This window comes from Oncorhynchus mykiss, chromosome 6, assembly GCF_057628025.1.
Source record: "Oncorhynchus mykiss isolate SJ-2025 chromosome 6, ASM5762802v1, whole genome shotgun sequence".
Lineage (NCBI taxonomy): Eukaryota > Metazoa > Chordata > Actinopteri > Salmoniformes > Salmonidae > Oncorhynchus > Oncorhynchus mykiss.
The window spans coordinates 23,770,887-23,793,612 of record NC_143027.1 but is presented as its reverse complement, the minus strand read 5'-3'; the positions used below and the strand labels follow the sequence as shown (position 1 = coordinate 23,793,612).

The 22,726-nt window shown below is 41.0% G+C and overlaps 1 protein-coding gene across 2 annotated transcripts; it reads left to right on the top strand.

Moving 5' to 3' along the window:
* Nucleotides 1-2,082: 2,082 nt before the first annotated feature.
* Nucleotides 2,083-22,052, top strand: LOC110525554 (calcium-binding protein 1). 2 transcript variants are annotated; one of them, XM_021605766.3, is made up of 7 exons: nt 2,083-3,065; nt 19,699-19,729; nt 19,844-19,987; nt 20,096-20,205; nt 20,335-20,409; nt 20,517-20,589; nt 21,129-22,052. In XM_021605766.3, the coding sequence occupies exons 1-7, from the start codon at nt 2,364-2,366 to the stop codon at nt 21,152-21,154; spliced, it is 1,161 nt and encodes a 386-aa protein (XP_021461441.2). In that variant the 5' UTR covers nt 2,083-2,363; the 3' UTR covers nt 21,155-22,052. The 2 variants fall into 2 exon arrangements, with proteins under 2 accessions (XP_021461441.2, XP_090093434.1); XM_090237308.1 differs by lacking the exon at nt 2,083-3,065 and adding an exon at nt 19,315-19,561.
* Nucleotides 22,053-22,726: the final 674 nt, after the last annotated feature.

Below are 22,726 nucleotides of genomic sequence, written 5' to 3'. Positions count from 1 at the left end.
CAAAGCTGTGAACGATCTGAGAGACAAGGCAAGAAGGGCATTCTATGCCATCAAAAGAAACATAAATTTCAACATACCAATTAGGATTTGGCTAAAAATACTTGAATCAGTCAGAGCCCATTGCCCTTTATGGTTGTGAGGTCTGGGGTCCGCTCACCAACCAAGACTTCACAAAATGGGACAAACACCAAATTGAGACTCTGCACGCAGAATTCTGCAAAAATATCCTCCGTGTACAACGTAGAACACCAAATAATGCATGCAGAGCAGAATTAGGCCGATACCCACTAATTATCAAAATACAGAAAAGAGCCGTTAAATTCTACAACCACCTAAAAGGAAGCGATTCACAAACCTTCCATAACAAAGCCATCACCTACAGAGAGATGAACCTGGAGAAGAGTCCCCTAAGCAAGCTGGTCCTGGGGCTCTGTTCACAAACACAAACACACCCTACAGAGCCCCAGGACAACAGCACAATTAGACCCAACCAAATCATGAGAAAACAAAAAGATAATTACTTAACACATTGGAAAGAATTAACAAAAAAAACAGAGCAAACTAGAATGCTATTTGGCCCTACACAGAGAGTACACAGCGGCAGAATACCTGACCACTGTGACTGACCCAAAATTAAGGAAAGCTTTGACTATGTACAGACTCAGTGAGCATAGCCTTGCTATTGAGAAAGGCTGCCGTAGGCAGACATGGCTCTCAAGAGAAGACAGGCTATGTGCTCACTGCCCACAAAATGAGGTGGAAACTGAGCTGCACTTCCTAACCTCCTGCCCAATGTATGACCATATTAGAGAGACATATTTCCCTCAGATTACACAGATCCACAAAGAATTCGAAAACAAATCCAATTTTGAAAAACTCCCATATCTACTGGGTGAAATTCCACAGTGTGCCATCACAGCAGCAAGATTTGTGACCTGTTGCCACGAGAAAAGGGCAACCAGTGAAGAACAAACACCATTGTAAATACAACCCATATTTATGCTTATTTATTTTATCTTGTGTCCTTTAACCATTTGTACATTGTTAAGACACTGTGTATATATATATATATATATAATATGACATCTGTAATGTCTTTGCTGTTTTGAAACCTCTGTATGTGTAATGTTTACTGTTAATTTTTGTTGTTTTTCACTTTATATATTCACTTTGTATGTTGTCTACCTCACTTGCTTTGGCAATGTTAACACATGTTTCCCATGCCAATAAAGCCCTTGAATTGAATTGATAGATGGAAATCGCCACACAATGCTACAAATTAAGAAACATATCCTCTATGATCTACTATCTCAACATTTTCAGGTAGGTTAGTATCTAAAAAATGTTACTTGGGTATCTCAATGTTTACATAGGCTACTATCTCAACTTTTAGATAGTATTGACATTTAAAGGCCCAGTGCAGTCAAAAAAACGTGATCGTCTTGTGCTTTATATATATTTCCACACTATGAGGTTGGAATAATATGTGAAATTGTGAGAATTATGATAATGACCTTTTAGTGTAAGAGCTGTTTGAAAAGACCACCTGAAATTTCTCCCTGTTTTGGTGGGATGGAGTTTTGGCCTGCCTGTTGACATCACCAGGTGGTAAATTAACAGACCAATAAGAAAGAGAGTTCCAAATCTCTCTGCCAATAACAGCTAGTTTTCAGTTTCCCCTCCCCACTCAGACCCCTTCCAGAAATTGCTCTTTGCTAAGAAGCTATTTTTGCTTATTTTTAACCATTTTAATTGTAAACAATTACAGTAAGGTACTTAATTGTTATCCCAAAAATATTTGATTGAGATAAAAACTACTGCCTTGGAACTTTCAAAAAATGGTTGAGAAAATGGGTTTCCATATCCATAGTTATTATCTGCATTCATTTTGGAGTTTAGCCCTCTCTGTTTAAATCAATAGAGATGTAGCCTACCATAGCTGGCAACCGAGAGATGGGCATTGACATGTACTGCTGAATTATGACCCATTCCAATTGAAGACAGCATAGCCTACCGCAATCATTTATGAGCACGGTGTTTGGTCCTCCCACAACAGAACACGCACGGTAAATTCAGGGTTCCAGGGACGTTCACATTAGTGACAGGATGACGCGACGTGAACATCGTGCTCTCCCTCATCACTATGATTTTGGTTACGCGTCTGCGCGCGCCCTGCATCAGCGGCCGGGCCACATAGCAATCAGGTGGTAAAATGCAACTTTTAAGGATAGCTTTTGAAGGCAGCTATGGTGTTGTTGTTACCTTACAAGGGCCGACAATATGAGAAAATGACATATTTGATGGGTAACTAAACGGCAATGAGTAGGTTAACCGGATGAAACGAGACTAGAAGCAAGACAATCATGAGCTCCTCTTTTCCCAAATCCGAATCCAAGACCTCATTGCTGAAATCTTCCTCGGCAAGCGGAAGATCGACACACTTCCCTGAACGTACGACAGGAACCGACCGAAATCATCATCATCATCACCACCGTCCAGCTGCAAGTCAAGTGAGCAGCAATGCCGCAGAGGAGTCTTTCTGGTCGGCAGAGTGCGACGTTACTGCGAGGAGACCCCTGTGCCACCCCTCGCTCCTCGGTACCCGGAATAGGGCGACGACCCGAGCTAGTAAGAGCCAGCCCCACGCCCCACATGGCAACGTTCCCGCCGCCCACTCCCAGGATGACCCATCTGAGCAACATGGTGTGGTTCGAGGTGTGAGAGAACGCTGCAAGTCATCCAAGCATCACCGACACCACCGGAAAACGACCCGGGACGACCAGCCAGCTGCACAACACCACAGCCACACTCACCCTACCCGTTTAGACCCCAGAATAGGCATGCAGCCCCACTCAGACTGCAAAGACGACACCGCGCTCTTGTTTGAATCGAGGGACCATACAAGGGCCAGTTCGTCTGCTAGCGTGGACGCCAGCATCCCGTCCCCAGCTTCCTCCTCGCCTATCCCCGTATCCAGCCGATCCTCTCACCGCTCTCGAAGGTCCAGCGCAGCATCTTGTGAATCTGACTTTTTGCGGCCAATTCTCAACTCGGTTTTTGGACAGGTAAGACCCTTGCCTAAAACATAATACACATTAAATTGTTAATTAAAATAATTTCTTAATTATGAAAAATAGTCATTCACTTGCAATCACAAATTATAGGCTAAGCTTCTTCAAATAGTTTCATAATCAATAAGGCCTATTTAGCCTAGTAATGTAGGCTATTTCTTAAGAGGGAGAAAGCCTACCATTATCAGTATTGATCTCAGCTAGAGGTAGTAGTCTGAATGTAATTGATGGTGCATGAAAACCATAGTATTTGAGGGTCACATTACTGTCTTGTAGTGGAATCGTACAGCCATTGAATATGCCTGGCTCACTGAGCCCAGTAAATCAATGACATTATTAATGGATGAGCTTGTCTCTGAAAGCACAGAGGGCTTCAGTGAGTCTTCTTATTAGAGCTTCTATGTTAATGAACTGTGAAAAGGGAACCATATAGGCTGTCCTCATTGTACATTTCACATAAAATTATCCAGAAATGTAATGGCCACATTTGGTGCACAAATTGTTATCCTCACATGTACCATGATGTCACAGGTGATTTAGCCTTAACGTTCCAGATTTCTCTGCCTCTGTAATATTCACAGCTACACACATTGCCATATAAAGCCATGTCTCGATTGATGGTTTCTCAGCATGGATGTACAGTAGTAGGCCTACACATTGGAATGAGAGAGGCAGAGGAGAGAGAGATACAGAGTAGAACGCTTCTGAAGTGTCCATTTGTATGACACTGAAATCACTGTGATTTGCATATTCATAAATACATTGATTTAAAAATATATATAACTATCTTTTTTGTATTTTGCTGTTTGAAGGTAGCCTAGTTACGTTGAAGGTAGCCTAGTCACGTTGAAGGTAGCCTAGTCACTTTGAAGTATCTCGTCACGATGAAAGGATGTTAGATGTTCCTCACAGATGTCACTGCGCTCCGAACAGGTGTTTTCCAAACATGTGCTGGATGTGTATAAAGATATTCAAATTATTGCCCAGAAATAAGCAACCAATTATTATTCATGCACAGAGCTTAATCTCCATAGTGACATAGGCCTTCACATAGTCGATTTACTGGTGTTTAGGCTATGCCTATCTATAGCTCAAGCAATTGTTTTAGGATGGTTGTGTAAATGTCAAAATATGTCAACTACCGTTGATGCTTATAAGCCACATGGAATACAGTAGTAACTAGAGGTCGACCGATTCATCGTAATGGCCAATTAATTAGGGCCGATTTCAAGTTTTCATAACAATCGAAAATCTGTATTTTTTTACACCTTTATTTAACTAGGCAAGTCAGTTAAGAACACATTCTTATTTTCAAGGAATGGTGGGTTAACTGCCTTGTTCTGGGGCAGAACGACAGCTTTATACCTTGTCAGCTCGGGGGATTCAATCTTGCAACCTTACAGTTAACTAGTCCAACGCTCTAACCACCTGATTACATTGCACTCCATGAGGAGACTGCCTGTTACAAGAATGCAGTAAGAATCCAGGGTAAGTTGCTAGCTATCATTAAACTTATCTTATAAAAAACAATCAATCAATCATAATCACTAGTTAACTAAACATGGTTGATGATATTACTAGTTTATCTTACTAGTTTATCTAGCGTGTACCTAACCATAAACATCAATGCCTTTCTTAGAATCAATACACAGAAGTATACATTTTTAAACCTGCATATTTAGCACAAATAAATCCAGGTTAGCAGGCAATATTAACCAGGTGAAATTGTGTCACTTCTCTTGCTTTCATTGCACGCAGAGTCAGGGTATATGCAACAGTTTGGGCCGCCTGACTCGTTGCAAACTAATTTGCCAGAATTTTACGTAATTATGACATAACATTGAAGGTTGTGCATTGTAACAGGAATATTTAGACTTATGGATGCCACCCGTTAGATAAAATACGGAACGGTTCCGTATTTCACTGAAAAAATAAACATTTTGTTTTCAAGATGATAGTTTCCGGATTCGACCATATTAATGACCTAAGGCTCGTATTTCTGTGTGTTATTATGTTATAATTAAGTCTATGATTTGATAGAGCAGTCTGACTGAGCGATGGTAGACACCAGCAGGCTCGTAAGCATTCATTCAAACAGCACTTTTGTGCGTTTTGCCAGCAGCTCGTCGCTGTGCTTCAAGCATTGTGCTGTTTATGACTTCAAGCCTATCAACTCCCGAGATTAGGCTGGTGTAACCGATGTGAAATGGCTAGCTAGTTAGCGCGGTGTGCGCTAATAGCATTTCAAACGTCACTCACTCTGAGACTTGGAGTAGTTGTTCCCCTTGCTCTGCATGGGTAACGCTGCTTCGAGGGTGGCTGTTGTCGATGTGTTCCTGGTTCGAGCCCAGGTAGGAGCGAGTAGAGGGACGGAAGCTATACTGTTACACTGGCAATACTAAAGTGCCTATTAGAACATCCAATAGTCAAAGATATATGAAATACAAATTGTATAGAGAGAAATAGTCCTATAATTCCTATAATAACTACAACCTAAAACGTCTTACCTGGGAATATTGAAAACTCATGTTAAAAGGAACCACCAGCTTTCATATGTTCTCATGTTCTGAGCAAGGAACTTAAACGTTAGCTTTCTGACATGGCACATATTGCACTTTTACTTTCTTCTCCAACACTTTGTTTTTGCATTATTTAAACCAAATTTAACATGTTTGATTATTTATTTGAGGCTAAATTGATTTTATTCATATATTATATTAAGTTAAAATAAGTGTTAATTCAGTATGGTTGTAATTGTCATTATTACAAATAAATAAATAAAATTGTCCGATTTAATCGGTATCGGCTTTTTTTGGTCCTCCAATAATCAGTATCGTTTGAAAAATCATAATTGGTCTGTCACGCTCTGACCGTAGATATCTGTTTTCTATATATTTTGGTTAGGTCAGGGCATGACTAGGGTGGGTATGCTAGTTTTTGTATTGTCTAGGGTTTTTTTGTATGTGTAGGGTTTTTGTAGGTCTAGGTGATTTGTATGTCTATGGTGGCCTGATATGGTTCCCAATCAGAGGCAGCTGTTTATCGTTGTCTCTGATTGGGGATCATATTTAGGTAGCCATTTCAATTTGGTGTTTGTGGGATCTTGTCTATGTGTAGTTGCCTGTCAGCACTCATTTGTATAGCTTCACATATCGTTTTGTTATTTTGTTAGTTTGTTCAGTGTTTCATTCTTTAAAAAAATAAGAATGTACGCATACCACGCTGCGCTTTGGTCCGATCCTTATAACGAACGTGACATGGTCGACCTCTAGAAGTAACTACATTCAGGCATTATAATGACACTTTACGCTAGAGGACACTGATAATGTATTAGTATTGCTCAAAATTCAACATGATTAGATCAGAAAACATTGCTATATTAGTGAATGATTTGTGTCCCTGCTCTGTAAACATAGTAATGTGCGGGTGCTGACCCTTCTGCAGACTGGGGTACTTAGTGTTCATAAAGAGGAAGTTGGTATTGGTCTGTCATTGGGAGTGTGCGGCATCATGGAATGGGCTCTTGACTTTGTGGATCACTCTTGGGACTTGTATGGTGATGGTGTGTTGTGATATGCTATGCCTCATACTTTGGTTATAATCTATTCAATAAGTGTCCTACGGATTAGGTGGAGTATATTATGTGTTCTCAATGTTTAATTAGTTTCCTTTTGTGTTTTTGCTGAGCGTTTGCAAACTGAAGCTTTGGTGCTTCTAACAATGAAGTCAGTGGGTCTTTGTGACAACCCTCAGCTCAGCAGTCAATCTATTTCCATATTTGTTTTTTCTCTTGTGTGTTTTCCCTGTCATCTGTGAGTCAGTCAGGAAGTGTGTGCCAGTGAAACATAAGCGCAATATGAATCAGCTCTTTATGACACGTTAATTGAGAGGTGGTGAGACACAGGGAGAAGCGTAACACATCTTCTATTAGATCCCAATGAAGCATGTGTTATAAGACACAATGTTTCTGAGACAAATAAAGCAGCCATCTCATTCTACCTAGTTGCTTTTTTTTCTTACAGACTACCGGTATAACAGAATGTTCCAAAATTAATCCAATGCTCCAATGTTCTCCCCCCCCCCCCCTCCATGGTTTTCTCTCCCTCCCCTTCCATGACGTTCTCTGTTCATTTGGCTCTGTATCTGTTAGGTCAGTGTGACCTTGTCATTGTCTACAGAGTGGTGGAGTTGGGAGGGGGGAGGAGAGTGAAGGATAGAGGGATGATGGGGAAAATAGAGGGTAGGAGATAGAGAGCCAGGTGACAGTTGAGCAGAAAAATGTATTCATCTCTGGTGTACCTGTACATTTACAATTAATTATTTACAGGCACAATTAAAGGAACTGTGTCATTTTACAGTCAGTTCCATCTAGTGCTTAAAACCAGGTGTGAAATTGAACAGAGTTTGATGTGTACTGTTTACATGTGGATGTGCATGCGTACACATTTGCATGATGCTAACATGATGCAAGCAAATCAAAGAATGGCTCTGATCAGATGTGTGATGAAGTTCACCATAACTCTGAGAAAGAGTGCTACATTAGCTAAATATGCTCCTACCAAGATTAATCATCACCTGAGAGAGAGAGAGAGAGAGAGTGCGAGGGAGGAAGGTTATATCAGAGATGTTGTACAAATAACTTACACCATCTGCGTGTTTCACTGTCATCCAACGTGTCAGCCAATTCTCATTGCCTGTCTCCCAAAGTAGCTGCATATTTAGCTGGTTTTACATTTATAGCCTATTGATGAACAATTTAAGGAAATGGTGCAATAAATGAGTGGGGCATGTTGTATTTGTCTCACAGTGATAACTGTGATATCAATGGCAGTGCAACCAACCGTAGTGCAAATTGCCCCCTCTGATACGCCTGAAAGACAAAATTATTGAGGTGTAGCGGTCTACTACTTTATTCATCAGTACTGTAACAGTCAGGGATCATTTTCATGGCTTGGCATTTGAGAGAAAGTGGAATTAAAAACACTCAATGGCACAGCAGTATATAATAATCCATTCATTAAACCATGAATCACTATTAGTCCCACCTAAACCTCCACTTAACGCAGGGTAAAAACATTGTTACAAATACTTTTGCTAATTTCCCTGCATATTTTCCTAATTTTGTTATATATTTGCTTAACATTGTTGATGTTGTTTAGTCAAGCTTGCATTCTTTATATGTGCCAGAAAATGGTATCCTGCCGCTTTTAGACAGATGTGCCTTTTTTTAAACACCTGCTGCCCCCTAAATATCGCTGCACAACCTTCCTGCTGATTAGAATCGTGTATGTTTGTGTAGGTAATGAAATGTGTCATGTGTTTTGAGAGAGACGGAAGGAGACTGTGGGTAAAGGATCGGCATCTTCTCTCTGCATTATTTGTTTCAGCTTGTGCATTTCATGGGAAAGTTGGATCAACCTCCCCCTTTCCCCCCCTTTTCCATCTCTTGTTCCCTCCCTCTTACACCTTCTTCCTCCCTCCCTCCCTCTGTCCTTCTCTCTCCCTCTCTTTTACTGTTTTTGTTGGTCCTGTCACTGTCGTTTCCACTTTCGTTAGGTGCTAAGCAGCTCAGCTCTCTCTCAATAATTCTTACTCTACCTCAAATCAAATGTTGTCACATGCGCCGAATACAATGTACCTTACCTTACCTTGAAATGCTTACAAGCCCTTAACCAGCAATGCAGTTTTAAGAAGAAAAAAAAGTTAAGAAAATATTTACAAACTATAGTAGAAGAAAGTAACACAAAATAACAAGGCTATATACAGGGGGTACCGGTACCGGGTCAATGTGCGGGGGGGGGGGGGGGGGGTAAAGGTTAGTCGAGGTAATTGAGGTAATATGTACACTACCGTTCAAAAGTTTGGGGTCACTTAGAAATGTCCTTGTTTTTTAAAGAAAAGCTATTTTTTTTGTCCATTTAAATTAACATCAAATTGATCCGAAATACAGTGTAGACATTGTTAATGTTGTAAATGACTTGTAGCTGGAAACGGCAGATTTTTTATGGAATATCTACACGTGTTCCAATGGCAAGTTGTGTTAGCTAATCCAAGTTTATAATTTTAAAAGGCTAATTGATCATTAGAAAACCCGGTTAGCACAGCTGAAAACTGTGGTTCTGATTTTAAAGAAGCATTAAAACTGGCCTTCTTTAGACTAGTTGAGTATCTGGAGCATCAGCATTTGTGGGTTTGATTACAGGCTCAAAATGGCCAGAAACAAGTAATTGTCTTCTGAAACTCGTCAGTCTATTATTGTTCTGTGAAATTAAGGCTATTCCATGTGAGAAATTGCCAAGAAACTGAAGATCTCGTACAACATTGTGTACTACTCCCTTCACAGAACAGCGCACACTTGCTCTAACCAGAATAGAAAGAGGAGTGGAAGGTCCCGGTGCCCAACTGAGCAAGAGGAGAAGTACATTAGTGTCTAGTTTGAGAAACAGATTCCTCACAAGTCCTCAACTGGCAACTTCATTAAATAATACCCGCAAAACACCAGTCTCTGTAACGGCTTTCTTCCTGGGAAGGAGAGGACCAAAATGCAGTGTGGTTATTTATAAACATCTTTTAATGAAAGATGAAACCGTGAACACTATACAAAATAAGAAAACGTGGAAAAACCGAAACAGTCCTAACTGGTGCAAAACACAGAGACAGGAACAATCACCCACCAGATACCTAAAGAATATGGCTGCCTAAATATGGTTCCCAATCAGAGACAACGATAAACACCTGCCTCTGATTGAGAACCACTCTAGGCAACCATAGACTCACCTAGACAACTACACTGAACACAACCCCATAAATCTAATAAACCCCTAGACAAGACGAAACACAATAAATCACCCATGTCACACCCTGGCCTAACCAAAATAATAAAGAAAACACAGATTACTAAGGCCAGGGCGTGACAGTCTCAACGTCAACAGTGAAGAGGTGACTCCGGGATGCTGGCCTTCTAGGCAGAGTTGCAAAGAAAAAGCCATATCTCAGACTGGCCAATAAAAATAAAAGATTAAGATGGGCAAAAGAACACAGACACTGGACAGATGTAGATTGGGAAAAAGTGTTATGGACAGACTAATCTAAGTTTGAGGTGTTCGGATCACAAAGAAGAACATTTGTGAGATGCAGAAAAAATGAAAATATGCTGGAGGAGTGCTTGACGCCATCTGTCAAGCATGGTGGAGGCAATGTGATGGTCTGGAGGTGCTTTGGTGGTGGTAAAGTGGGAGATGTGTACAGGGTAAAAGGGATCTTGAAGGAAGGCCATCACTCCATTTTGCAATGCCATGCCATACCCTGTGAACGGCACTTAATTGGAGCCAATTTCCTCCTACAACAGGACAATGACCCAAGCACATCTCCAAACTATGCAATAACTTTTTAGGGAAGAAGCAGTCAGGTGGTATTCTCTCTATAATGGAGTGGCCAGCACAGTCACCGGATGTCAACCCTATTGAGCTGTTGTGGGAGCAGCTTGACCGTATGGTACGTAAGAAGTGCCCATCAAGCCAATCCAACTTGTGGGAGGTGCTTCAGGAAGCATATGGGGTGAAATCTCTTCAGATTACCTCAACAAATTGGCAACTAGAATGCCAAAGGTCTGCAAGGCTGTAATTGCTGCAAATTGAGGATTCTTTGACGAAAGAGAAGTTTGAAGGACACAATTATTAATTCAATTAAAAATCATTATTTATAACCATGTCAATGTCTTGACTATATTTCCTATTCATTTTGCAACTCTGTTGATGTATGTTTTCATGGAAAAAAAGGACATTTCTAATTGACCACAAACTTTTGAACGGTAGTGTAGGTAGGGGTAAAGTGACTATGCATAGATAATAAACAGCGAGTAGCAGCAGCATGAAACAAAAAACGAGGGGTCAATTCAATTAGTCCGGGTTACCATTTGATTAACTGTTCAGCAGTCTTGTGGTTTGAGGGTAGATGCTGTTAAGGAGCCTTTTGGACCTAGACTTGGCGGTCCTGTACCGCTTGGCATGCGGTAGCAGAGAGAACAGGGTGGCTGGAGTCTTTGACCATTTTTAGTGCCTCCTGGTATACAGGTCCTGCACAACAGGAAGCTTGGCCCCAGTGATGTATTGGGCTGTACACACTACCCTCTGTAGCGCATTGCGGTCAGATGCCGACCAGTTGCCATACCAGGCAGTGATGCAACCAGTCAGGATGCTCTCGATGGTGCAGCTGTAGAACCCATGCCAAATCTCCGGAGGGGGAATAGGCATTGTCGTGCACTCTTCACAACTGTCTTGGTGTGTTTGGACCATGATAGTTTGTTGGTGATGTGGACACCAAGAATCTTGAAGCTCTCGACCTCTATCCACATGGCTCTACCTCAAACCTGTGTTAACTCTCCTCTCCTCCAAGCCCTCTCAGAAAGACCCTTGTCGTCTTTTTAAGTCTGGTGCAAACCCTTGTTTTCTACCATTGGGAACTGTGTAAAATCTCTTTTTAGAATCCTCTCCAAAAAGGTAAGGTTGTATTTAATGTGATGCACTGTAGCCAGGGTTGAGGAGTAATTGATTACATGTAATCAGTTACATGTAATCTGATTACAAAAAACTGTAACTGTACGGATACGTTACCAGAAAAAAATATTGAAATCAGATTACATATACATTTGAAAAAGTAAATGATTACTTCTTGGATTACTTTTAAATTCAGAAAGGATGTTTGCGAGAAGAAAAAAAACATAACACTTTTCTGTTTTATTAATGACATTCAATTCAGCATTGAAAAGTCAGAGACCGCAATGATGACACACCAAATGCATTTGATGGATCCTTTTTGTGTTCTTTGAATGCCTCTTAAGGGTAAAGTAGTCTGAAGTAATCAGATTACGTTACTGAGTTTTGGTAGTCCAAAAGTTACGTTACTGATTACAATTTTGGACAGGTAACTAGTAACTGTAACAGATTACATTTACAAAGTTACCTACCCAACCCTGACTATAGCGCATGTGCTTTACCTCTGCAGCTGTCTATCTTGTGTCTGTTCCCATGTGCTGGACTATTTCACAATTTGTACAAAATGCTGTACAGAGATATGCTAATTGGAAAAGTGATTAAATGTGAAAGGGTTTTTTACTGCACCTAATTTTAGAACTGCCTTTACTACTGTGTGGTGTATTTAGGAACCTTCATATTTACAGTTGGAGTGTGAAACTGTTGCTCTGATGAGGAGACTTTATTTTGTTACTATCCACTGCTTATTTTTGTTTTAATCTACCACCTGACAATTATGTCAAATATACAGTACCAGTCAAACGTTTGGACACACCTACTCATTCCAAAATGGACGTGGCTTCACATTTTCAGATTTGAAGAAAATGGTGGAAAATATGCAGCCGATGTCCGATGAGAGTGGTTACAAATGCATTGCTTTAACTAATTATGTCAAATTTTAAGAAAATGTTTAGCAATGTAATAAAGAAATTACTTTTTAAATAAGTTAGGTTACACATTATGTTGGCTGACAATTTGTTAGCTACGCTATCCTTATGAAACACACAGCATTACAGAAGTATGTACCGGTATGTTAGCTAGTTACCTAGTTGGCTAATACATCAAACTTGCCAGGCAGTATATTAACTATATGCTAAATAACTACCCAACATTTATTGACTTGATTATTCACGTAATTCTTAGCTAAGTGTTATAGTTGTTGTGCGTTCTCAATGGACATTGTTAATTCTGGCTATCTACTCCGATTTCAGAGTGTGCCAGAGTCAGAGTGTCAGTAAAAGTTGCCAAAAAAAGAATAATTCAATTGTATCCAGCAGCACAGTTACAGTCACCAACAATCTGGATAACATGAAAACAGCCTAACCAGCTCTGCTAGGGTGAGTAAAATGGTCAGAGTGAGGTGCTCTCTCATTTGTGTCTGGAAGTAGCTAGCTTGGGTGCTTGACTGCCGTTGTAAGGTCAGAATGCTCGGATCACTAACCCTACTCCTCGGCCAGAGCAAAACGCTCTGAATTTACGAATGGACAATCTGACAACGCTCTGAATTTACGAATGCCCAGAGCGCTCTCTGGCACTCCAGATTGAATTTACGAACACACTCGACATCATAAAATGTCTAGCTTGTCATTTGTTATGCAAACAAGCTAGCAAGAGGTTGCATAGCAACACCATCAACTTCCGGTTAACAGGCGAATCGCTAGTTTGCTCAACTGAAACGATACTGTTCCTTTACAGTATACTAAAATGAAATAATAGTATGTAGTATATACTCATTAAGTACGTTGTATACAGTATGTTATTATGGGTATTCAAACACCGCTCAAGTCCATAGTTTGTCAAGAACAGCTCAAATAAGCAAAGAGAAACAATAGCCCATCATTACTTTAAGACATGAAGGTCAGTCAATCGGGAAGATTTCAAGAACTTTGGAAGTTTCTTCAAGTGCAGTCGCAAAAACCATCAAGCTTTATGATGAAACTGGCTCTCATGAGGATCGCCACAGGAAAGGAAGACCCAGAGTTACCTCTGCTGCAGAAGATACGTTCAAATCAAATCAAAGTTTATTTGTCACGTGTGTCACGTGTGCCGAATACTTACAGTGAAATGTTTACTTACAGGCTCTAAACAATAGTGCGGGGGGGGGGGGGGGAGGTGTGTGTGTAGGTAAGTAAAGAAATAAAACAACAGTAAAAAGACATTTGAAAATAAGAGTAGCAAGACTACAGTGCCTTGCGAAAGTATTCGGCCCCCTTGATCTTTGCGACCTTTTGCCACATTTCAGGCTTCAAACATAAAGATATAAAACTGTATTTTTTTGTGAAGAATCAACAACAAGTGGGACACAATCATGAAGTGGAACGACATTTATTGGATATTTCAAACTTTTTTAACAAATCAAAAACTGAAAAATTGGGCGTGCAAAATTATTCAGCCCCTTTACTTTCAGTGCAGCAAACTCTCTCCAGAAGTTCAGTGAGGATCTCTGAATGATCCAATGTTGACCTAAATGACTAATGATGATAAATACAATCCACCTGTGTGTAATCAAGTCTCCGTATAAATGCACCTGCACTGTGATAGTCTCAGAGGTCCGTTAAAAGCGCAGAGAGCATCATGAAGAACAAGGAACACACCAGGCAGGTCCGAGATACTGTTGTGAAGAAGTATAAAGCCGGATTTGGAAACAAAAAGATTTCCTAAGCTTTAAACATCCCAAGGAGCACTGTGCAAGCGATAATATTGAAATGGAAGGAGTATCAGACCACTGCAAATCTACCAAGACCTGGCCGTCCCTCTAAACTTTCAGCTCATACAAGGAGAAGACTGATCAGAGATGCAGCCAAGAGGCCCATGATCACTCTGGATGAACTGCAGAGATCTACAGCTGAGGTGGGAGACTCTGTCCATAGGACAACAATCAGTCGTATATTGCACAAATCTGGCCTTTATGGAAGAGTGGCAAGAAGAAAGCCATTTCTTAAAGATATCCATAAAAAGTGTTGTTTAAAGTTTGCCACAAGCCACCTGGGAGACACACCAAACATGTGGAAGAAGGTGCTCTGGTCAGATGAAACTAAAATTGAACTTTTTGGCAACAATGCAAAACGTTATGTTTGGCGTAAAAGCAACACAGCTGAACACACCATCCCCACTGTCAAACATGGTGGTGGCAGCATCATGGTTTGGGCCTGCTTTTCTTCAGCAGGGACAGGGAAGATGGTTAAAATTGATGGGAAGATGGATGGAGCCAAATACAGGACCATTCTGGAAGAAAACCTGATGGAGTCTGCAAAAGACCTGAGACTGGGACGGAGATTTGTCTTCCAACAAGACAATGATCCAAAACATAAAGCAAAATCTACAATGGAATGGTTCAAAAATAAACATATCCAGGTGTTAGAATGGCCAAGTCAAAGTCCAGACCTGAATCCAATCGAGAATCTGTAGAAAGAACTGAAAACTGCTGTTCACAAATGCTCTCCATCCAACCTCACTGAGCTCGAGCTGTTTTGCAAGGAGGAATGGGAAAAAATGTCAGTCTCTCGATGTGCAAAACTGATAGAGACATACCCCAAGCGACTTACAGCTGTAATCGCAGCAAAAGGTGGCGCTACAAAGTATTAACTTAAGGGGGCTGAATAATTTTGCACGCCCAATTTTTCAGTTTTTGATATGTTAAAAAAGTTTGAATTATCCAATAAATGTCGTTCCACTTCATGATTGTGTCCCACTTGTTGTTGATTCTTCACAAAAAAATACAGTTTTATATCTTTATGTTTGAAGCCTGAAATGTGGCAAAAGGTCGCAAAGTTCAAGGGGGCCGAATACTTTCGCAAGGCACTGTATATACAGACACCGGTTAGTCAGGCTTATTGAGGTAGTATGTACATGTAGGTATGGTTAAAGTGACTATGCATATATGATGACCAGAGAGTAGCAGTAGTGTAAAAAGAGGGGTTGGCGGGTGGTGGGACACAATGCACATAGCCCGGTTAGCCAATGTGCGGGAGCACTGGTTAGTCTGGCCAATTGAGGTAGTATGTACATGAATGTATAGTTAAAGGGACTATGCATATACGATAAACAGAGAGTAGCAGCAGCGTAAAAGAGGGGTTCACAGAGTTCAAGTAACAGACACATCTCAACATCCACTGTTCAGAGGAGACTGTGTGAATCAGGCCTTTATGGTCGAATTGCTGGAAAGAAACGACTACTAAAGGACACCAATAATAAGAAGAGACTTGCTTGGGCCAAGAAACACGAGCATTGGACATTAGACCAGTGGAAATCTGTCCTTTGGTCTGATAAGTCCAAGTTTGAGATTTTTGGTTCCAACCGCCGTGTCTTTGTGAGACGCAGAGTAGGTGAACGTATGATCTTTGCATGTGTGGTTCCCACGGTGATGCATGGAGGAGTAGGTGTGATGGTGTGGGGATACTTTGCTGGTGGTACTGTCAGTGATTTATTTAGAATTCAAGGCACACTTAACCAGCGTGGCTACTACAGCATTCTGCAGTGATACGTCATCCCATCTGGTTTAAGCTTGGGTGGGACTGTCATTTGTTTTTCAACAGGACAATGACGCAAAGCACACCTCCAGGCTGTGTAAGGGCTATTTGACCAAGGAGAGTGATGGAGTGCCGCATCAGATGACCTGACCTCCACAATCACCTGACCTCAACCCAATTGAGATGTTTTGGGATGAGTTGCACCGCAGCGTAAAGGAAAAGCAGACAACAAGTGCTCAGCATATGTGGGAACTCCTTCAAGACTGTTAGAAAAGCATTCCTCATGAAGCTGGTTGAGAGAATGCCAAGAGTGTGCAAAGCTGTCATCAAGGCAAATGGTGGCTTCTTTGAAGAATATATAATATATTTTAATTTGTTTTACACTTTTTTCATTTACTGAATGATTCCATATGTGTTATTTCATAGTATTCTACAATGCAGAAAATAGTAAAAATAAAGAAAAACCCTTGAATGAGTAGGTGTGTCCAAACTTTTGACTGGTACTGTATTACTAGAAGAAGAACAAGTCACTTGTCATTGATTTATTACATATACAGTAAAGTTTATAACAGTTTGTAGACTGTAGAGCTCTTCATCTGTGTAAATTAGTTTACAAAGCGATGAAGAGTATTTTTATACTGTTTGTCTACTCATGTCAGGCCACGTTTTTAAAATTATATTTCACTCACGACAGCAAAACATTTTTGGGGACATCTACTACTTTCACAATGCCTCTTACCATGACTATTTATACCTATACTTGGCCTGCCTCTTGAAACTCTGCTCTGTCGTAGGGATAAAATTGCAAGTGAAGTCTTTGGCACAAATGGTCGGTCTTGGGCATCAGTGTAGAATGATGGACAGATCCAGGTTCTAGAAGCAGATCCAGGTTCTAGAAGCAGATCCAGGTTCTAGTAGAGGATTAAGAGTTAAATGGAATACACTTGTGAGTGCAGTCCTAGTTCACTGAAAGAAAGTATATTCTCTTCCATCTATTCTCTGCCTTTCATCCACTAGTCTTTCTCACCTTCCCCATGTGTGTGTGCTTACTGTCGTTTTGACAGTGTATAGGTCTCAAGTGTCAGTCTACATGATGTGACCAGTAAACTGTTATGATGAAAGAATGGAAAGTTGTCCACACTTTTTTATTGATGTGGATATAAAGTCCCTCCACCCCTCTCTTTTACGCCCTCTCTCTCTCTCTCTCTCTCTCTCTTGTTCTCTCTCTCTCCCTCTCTCTGTCTCAAACACACACACACTAAAACATTCACATTTAGAACACATTTTACTGACAGCAAGTGTGACGTTACTGATAACAAGCACTGTAAAAGTCTCCACTGATGTGCCAAAAGGCTTGCTAACAGACCCCATCCCGCTGGCAGCATTAGCAGATCTACTATAACTATTGCAATCAGTCATGTTTGCTGTGTGAAAGGTTTATGTAAAAAAAAATCACTTTAATAAATTAGGAAGTGGGAGTAGGATGAATGGGAGTAATTTATTAAACAGGAGAGGGCTTTTGGGTGTGAAAGCTGTCGATAATTCCTGCTAGACTAGCATAAAGGAAATTTGATAAAGTAGCAAGCAGCACAAGCTACTGACTGATAAGCATTACAACATGACTGCAGCATGACATAATTAACAGGTCAAAGGTAGGGTCCGAAACACATTGAGCAGGTCGTTCATATGAAAGGATATTATGCACTACAGACCTTACAATGTTTGTTTTTTCTATCAGATTTATTTGACAAGGCATGTAGATTTTTGAGAAATTAGAGACTCACTGACGCTATACACGTCTAATTGACTTACTACTCCCTCTCAACTCTACCTCTGAGTTCATTCTGTCCCAAAGCTGCTGTTGACTACGCGTCTCTAACACTGTCTCTGTCCCCCTATACCTGAACCCCCCTGGCCCCCCTGGAAAGCTGGTCCAGGAAGACAGGAGGCAGTACAGAGGTGGTGCAGTCCTGTGATGAAAGGGGCCTCCCCATTTGAGGGGCCTATCAGGAGCCGCTCATAACCCTAGCACAAAACTGCGCTCTCATTCACAACATTATGGGGCCCACCTGCATCTTCCTGCTCAAGAGCCAGGCCGATATGAGGCAGGCTGTAAGTAAGTCTGGACACACACAAACACATATGCACTGAATATACCAAACATTAAGAACACCTTTCTAATTATGAGTTGCACCCCCTTTTGCCCTCAGAACAGCCTCAATTTGTCTGGCATGGACTCTACAAGCTGTCGAAAGCGTTCCACAGGGATGCTACCCCATATTGACTCCAATGCATCCCACAGTTGTGTCAAGTTGCCTGAATGTCCTTTGGGTGGTGGACCATTCTTGATACACATGGGAAACTGTTGAGCGTGAAAAACCCAGCAGCATTGCAGTTTCTTGACACAAACCTGTACGCCTGGCACCTACTACCATACCCCGTTCAAAGGCACTTACATTTTTTGTGTTGCCCATTCACACTCTGAATGGCACACATACACAATCTATGTGTATTATCTCAAGGCTTAAAAATGCTTCTTTAACCTGTATCCTCCGCTTCATCTACACTGATTGATGTGGATTTAACAAGTGACATCAATAAGGGATCATAGCTTTCACCTGGAATCACCTGGTCAGTCTATGTCATGGAAATAGCAGGTGTTCTTAATGCTTTGTATACTTTGTGTGTGCGTGTGTGTGTGTGTGTGCGCGTGTGTGTGTGTGTGTGTGTGTGTGTGTGTGTGTGTGTGTGTGTGTGTGTGTGTGTGTGTGTGTGTGTGTGTGTGTGTGTGTGTGTGTGTGTGTGTGTGTGTGTGTGTGTGTGTGTGTGTGTGTGTGTGTGTGTGTGTGTGTGTGTGTGTGTGTGTGTGTGTGTGTGTGTGTGTGTGTGTGTTAAATGTAACCAGACATGATGTGTTTGGCAGATAAAGTACAAATATGTGGATGAGACCGCAAACAGGGACTTACCTACCTGGGGCTACTGTACTCCTTGGTCGACCCTCTTTCTTTTACATTCTATGTTTGTGTTGTGACTGATGTCAAAATAAACCCCTGCAGTTTGTTACATTATTGGATTAATTTAGGATTCTGATGGCCGTTTGATGTTTAACCAAATGTATTTCTTCAGGCCACTGTGTTTACACTTCTCCCTGCAGATTAACCCCTAACGGTTCTGGGATATGTCTCTCTCTCTCTCTCTGTCCTCCATATCCTTTAAAGGTTGCTTTCATTATAAGCAAGAGCTGAAAAAAGAACATAGCTACATTCCTTGCAGACTGAAAGACATGCGTTTCCCGGTTGTGCTCTGTCTCTGATGACGCTGGGAGCAGTCTGAATGGGAGTCATTAAGATGTTTGAAAACATTCCAGTGACTATATAGCTATTGTCCCTTGCTTGAGTTCCACCAGAATAGATAGAGGATTATCATGGCGCAGACCGCAGATTCACCTTTTGAAGTCGCTATGTTCCCGGGATTGTTAACATCAGATAGCGTAGGAAAATAATATGATGGACTTTGACAATTGTTATCTCTAAACAACTTAATCATAATCTTTATTTATTAATTGTTAATAACTTAATTTTATTTGAAGTTCTGATTACACTGACACTGTCTTCTTTGCCCCAATAGGACAGAGACCTGAGGCCAGAGGAGATTGATGGTAAGTAATGAAAAACAAATGTTCCTGTGCTTGTCTCTCTGTAGTTGTGTCTCTGGTAGTGGCATGAGTTTTCAGATTACAGGAGAGTAATCTTTCTCTGTATTCTCTCTGCAGAGTTGCGGGATGCTTTTAAGGAGTTTGATAAGGACAAAGATGGTTTCATCAGCTGTAAAGACCTGGGAAACTGTATGAGAACCATGGGATACATGCCTACTGAAATGGAGTTGATAGAACTGAGCCAACAGATCAACATGAATTGTAAGAGTGTGCCCTAGTCTAGATATTTGCAGTACAGGTGCATTACACCATGGTTTGCTAATTCCCTCCCCTAACATGTTCTCCCTTGTTCCTTCTCTTTTTGGCAAGTGGGAGGTCATGTTGACTTTGAGGATTTTGTGGAGTTGATGGGCCCCAAACTTCTCGCTGAAACTGCAGATATGATTGGTGTAAAAGAACTGAGAGATGCCTTCAAAGAGGTGAGAAACTGGATTGCCAGAGAGAGGGAGGAGAGGGTGATTACGGAGAAAAGTAGTTCTATTGCCTGTCGGTCTAATATTTCATGCTCTGGATTATGAATGTGATCATTTGTTTTTTCCCTCATGAAGTTTGACACCAATGGTGATGGAGCGATAAGCACATCTGAGCTGAGAGAAGCCATGAGGAAGTTGCTGGGACAACAGGTGAGGTTACAGAATGAAGTCTGTCTGAGTAGCTTAACCGATGTATGCATCACTACTAAAAACGTTGTTTTACACACACGTATTCCTCCTTTGTTACTGGACTGTAGGTTGGCCACAAGGACTTAGAAGATATCCTGAGGGACATCGACTTGAATGGTGATGGGCATGTTGACTTTGAAGGTAAGCTGATGCAGAGTTTATTTATCTATACCAACAGAATAATAAAATCACAGACAATATTGTAATAGCTAGAGATTTTGCTATTCATGCTGTGTGCAAGCTAGTCTTCAGATAATGGGACAGGAGTGCTTCGTAAACACTTGATGTCAACTGGTCTTCCTTACTCTTCAATTTCATGATATTTCTTTCCTTTTATCCACTTTCTGGCAAAGCTTCAAATAGCTTTGACATTTGCAAACGGCCTGTTTCAACCATGTAAGGAAAGTGTGGTCTCCTCCTGTGTTTTCCTTATAACAGCGAGAACACAATCCCTATACCCCAATCCTTAAACTGGTAAATGCATTATGATACAGTATTCAATATGTCTGTCGGCTGCAGACAACTATGGGGCCCACTGGTCACTGTGACTCAAAAATAGACGTGCAGTAACATATGATACTGTCCACTTTCACACAGTCTGCATGTCCTCTGCATATTGTAACACACACACACAGACTGAACTTCTAATATTTGACAGGTCTTATCCTCTCTTTTCACAGAGTTTGTACGAATGATGTCCCGCTGAGAGGAGGAATGGTCGATATGGCTTCAAGTTAATTATTCTGAATGTGAACCTCGGCCCCTTTGTCATCATCATTGAATGAGCAAAACGGAATAAATACTTGGACCTCTGAGCTATCTTTTCCTGAGAAAAACTGGAATTAAAGCCCTTACCTCTAAGTAGAAACGGAAGACCACGGTACTGCTCAAAATAGTGTTCTTCCCTAAAAGCCCCACATTCCAACTTAGACAGGTTCTACTGTAGCTTACAGACTGACCCGCTAATGGTTTCCACACTATTAACCCTCCACGAACTGTATACACTTGTGTGTAGCCTGCTGTTTAGGCAAGTTTTGTTTCTCAACCTTTAAATGGCAATATTTCTTGTGACTACTGATATGTTCTTCAAGTTTGGGTAATAGAGTGAGAAAAGCAGAGAGTCTTATTTGTGTGTGTGTTTGTCACTGTGATCTTTTGTGAGGTGATCACTGTGTTTACCCAGCACCATAAATGCACCAGATCCTCTCTAATGCACTGGGTTTATGGGACAAGCAAGAGCTAAGAGGACCTCAGCAAACACGCTTTTCCCAGATCTGGAAAATAGTAGCTTTTCTTCACATTTGTGTGCAGTGCATAAACATGATGGTTTATGTGTACAGTATCCTGTCTGTCTGTCTGTCTGTCTGTCTGTCTGTCTGTCTGTCTGTCTGTCTGTCTGTCTGTCTGTCTGTCTGTCTGTCTGTACAGTTTGACAAATAAATTGCAGAGTCCTAGTTTGTCATTGTGCTGTTTTTATGCATGCCAGAGACAAACCTAATTTTAAATATAGTATTATCTGTATGGGTGTGACAGTAAATGTAATACATTGTCTAATGTATAAAGTAGGCCACGCAATCTACTAAAAATAAATGTCTACTTGTGAACCTGTTTTTCCAGTGTTGCAATAAGTCCCAGGGAAATAGCTATATGGTGTGAAGCCAGGAAAGAAGAGACAGATTGAACTATTGCAATACCAGACAAACATGTAAAGGGCCCATACTAGGGGCTTCTGTGAAGTGAAGAAGTGTCTCACAAGGACATTGGACTGACACATCAAACCTTCTTTTTCATTTTTTGCATATGGATAAACAATACAGAGCAATAGGCCTAGACCATTCTGGGCTCAAACAATATCAACATTTAAGAAAATATTCAAATAGATATGGCTAAAGGCCGACCTTGACAGAACAGAAATGATTTGTAGACTTCAGTTACTAAAGAGACGTTTTCATGGTACCAGGACACAACAATGGTGCGCGAATGACTGGCTGGCTGGAACAGAACAAGTTGTCATGGCAACTGTCTCGCTCTTCCACCTGGATCCGCAGGAGCGGCGCAACATCTCTCTTCTTTGTTCCCTACCGTCTGTCTGGACATGACCCAAAATCCACACGGGCTCCATCGTGTGGTAAATGTCTAGAATACATTTTGTTTTGAGTTCTTGATGTTCTCAATTTTCGAAACTCAAGAGATGCACGAGATAAAACTGTCTAATCGTTAGCATACAGCTAGCTACACAGCACTTTAAAAAAAAAAGTCAGGTGCAGGTTTCTTTCAT

Coding starts and splice junctions, on each gene's coding strand:
- LOC110525554 (XM_021605766.3), top strand. CDS start 2,364: ATGAGCTCCTCTTTTCCCAAATCCGAATCCAAGACCTCATTGCTGAAA. Junction 3,066..19,698: donor TCAACTCGGTTTTTGGACAG/GTAAGACCCTTG, acceptor TTGCCCCAATAG/GACAGAGACCTGAGGCCAGA. Junction 20,590..21,128: donor TGGGCATGTTGACTTTGAAG/GTAAGCTGATGC, acceptor CTCTTTTCACAG/AGTTTGTACGAATGATGTCC.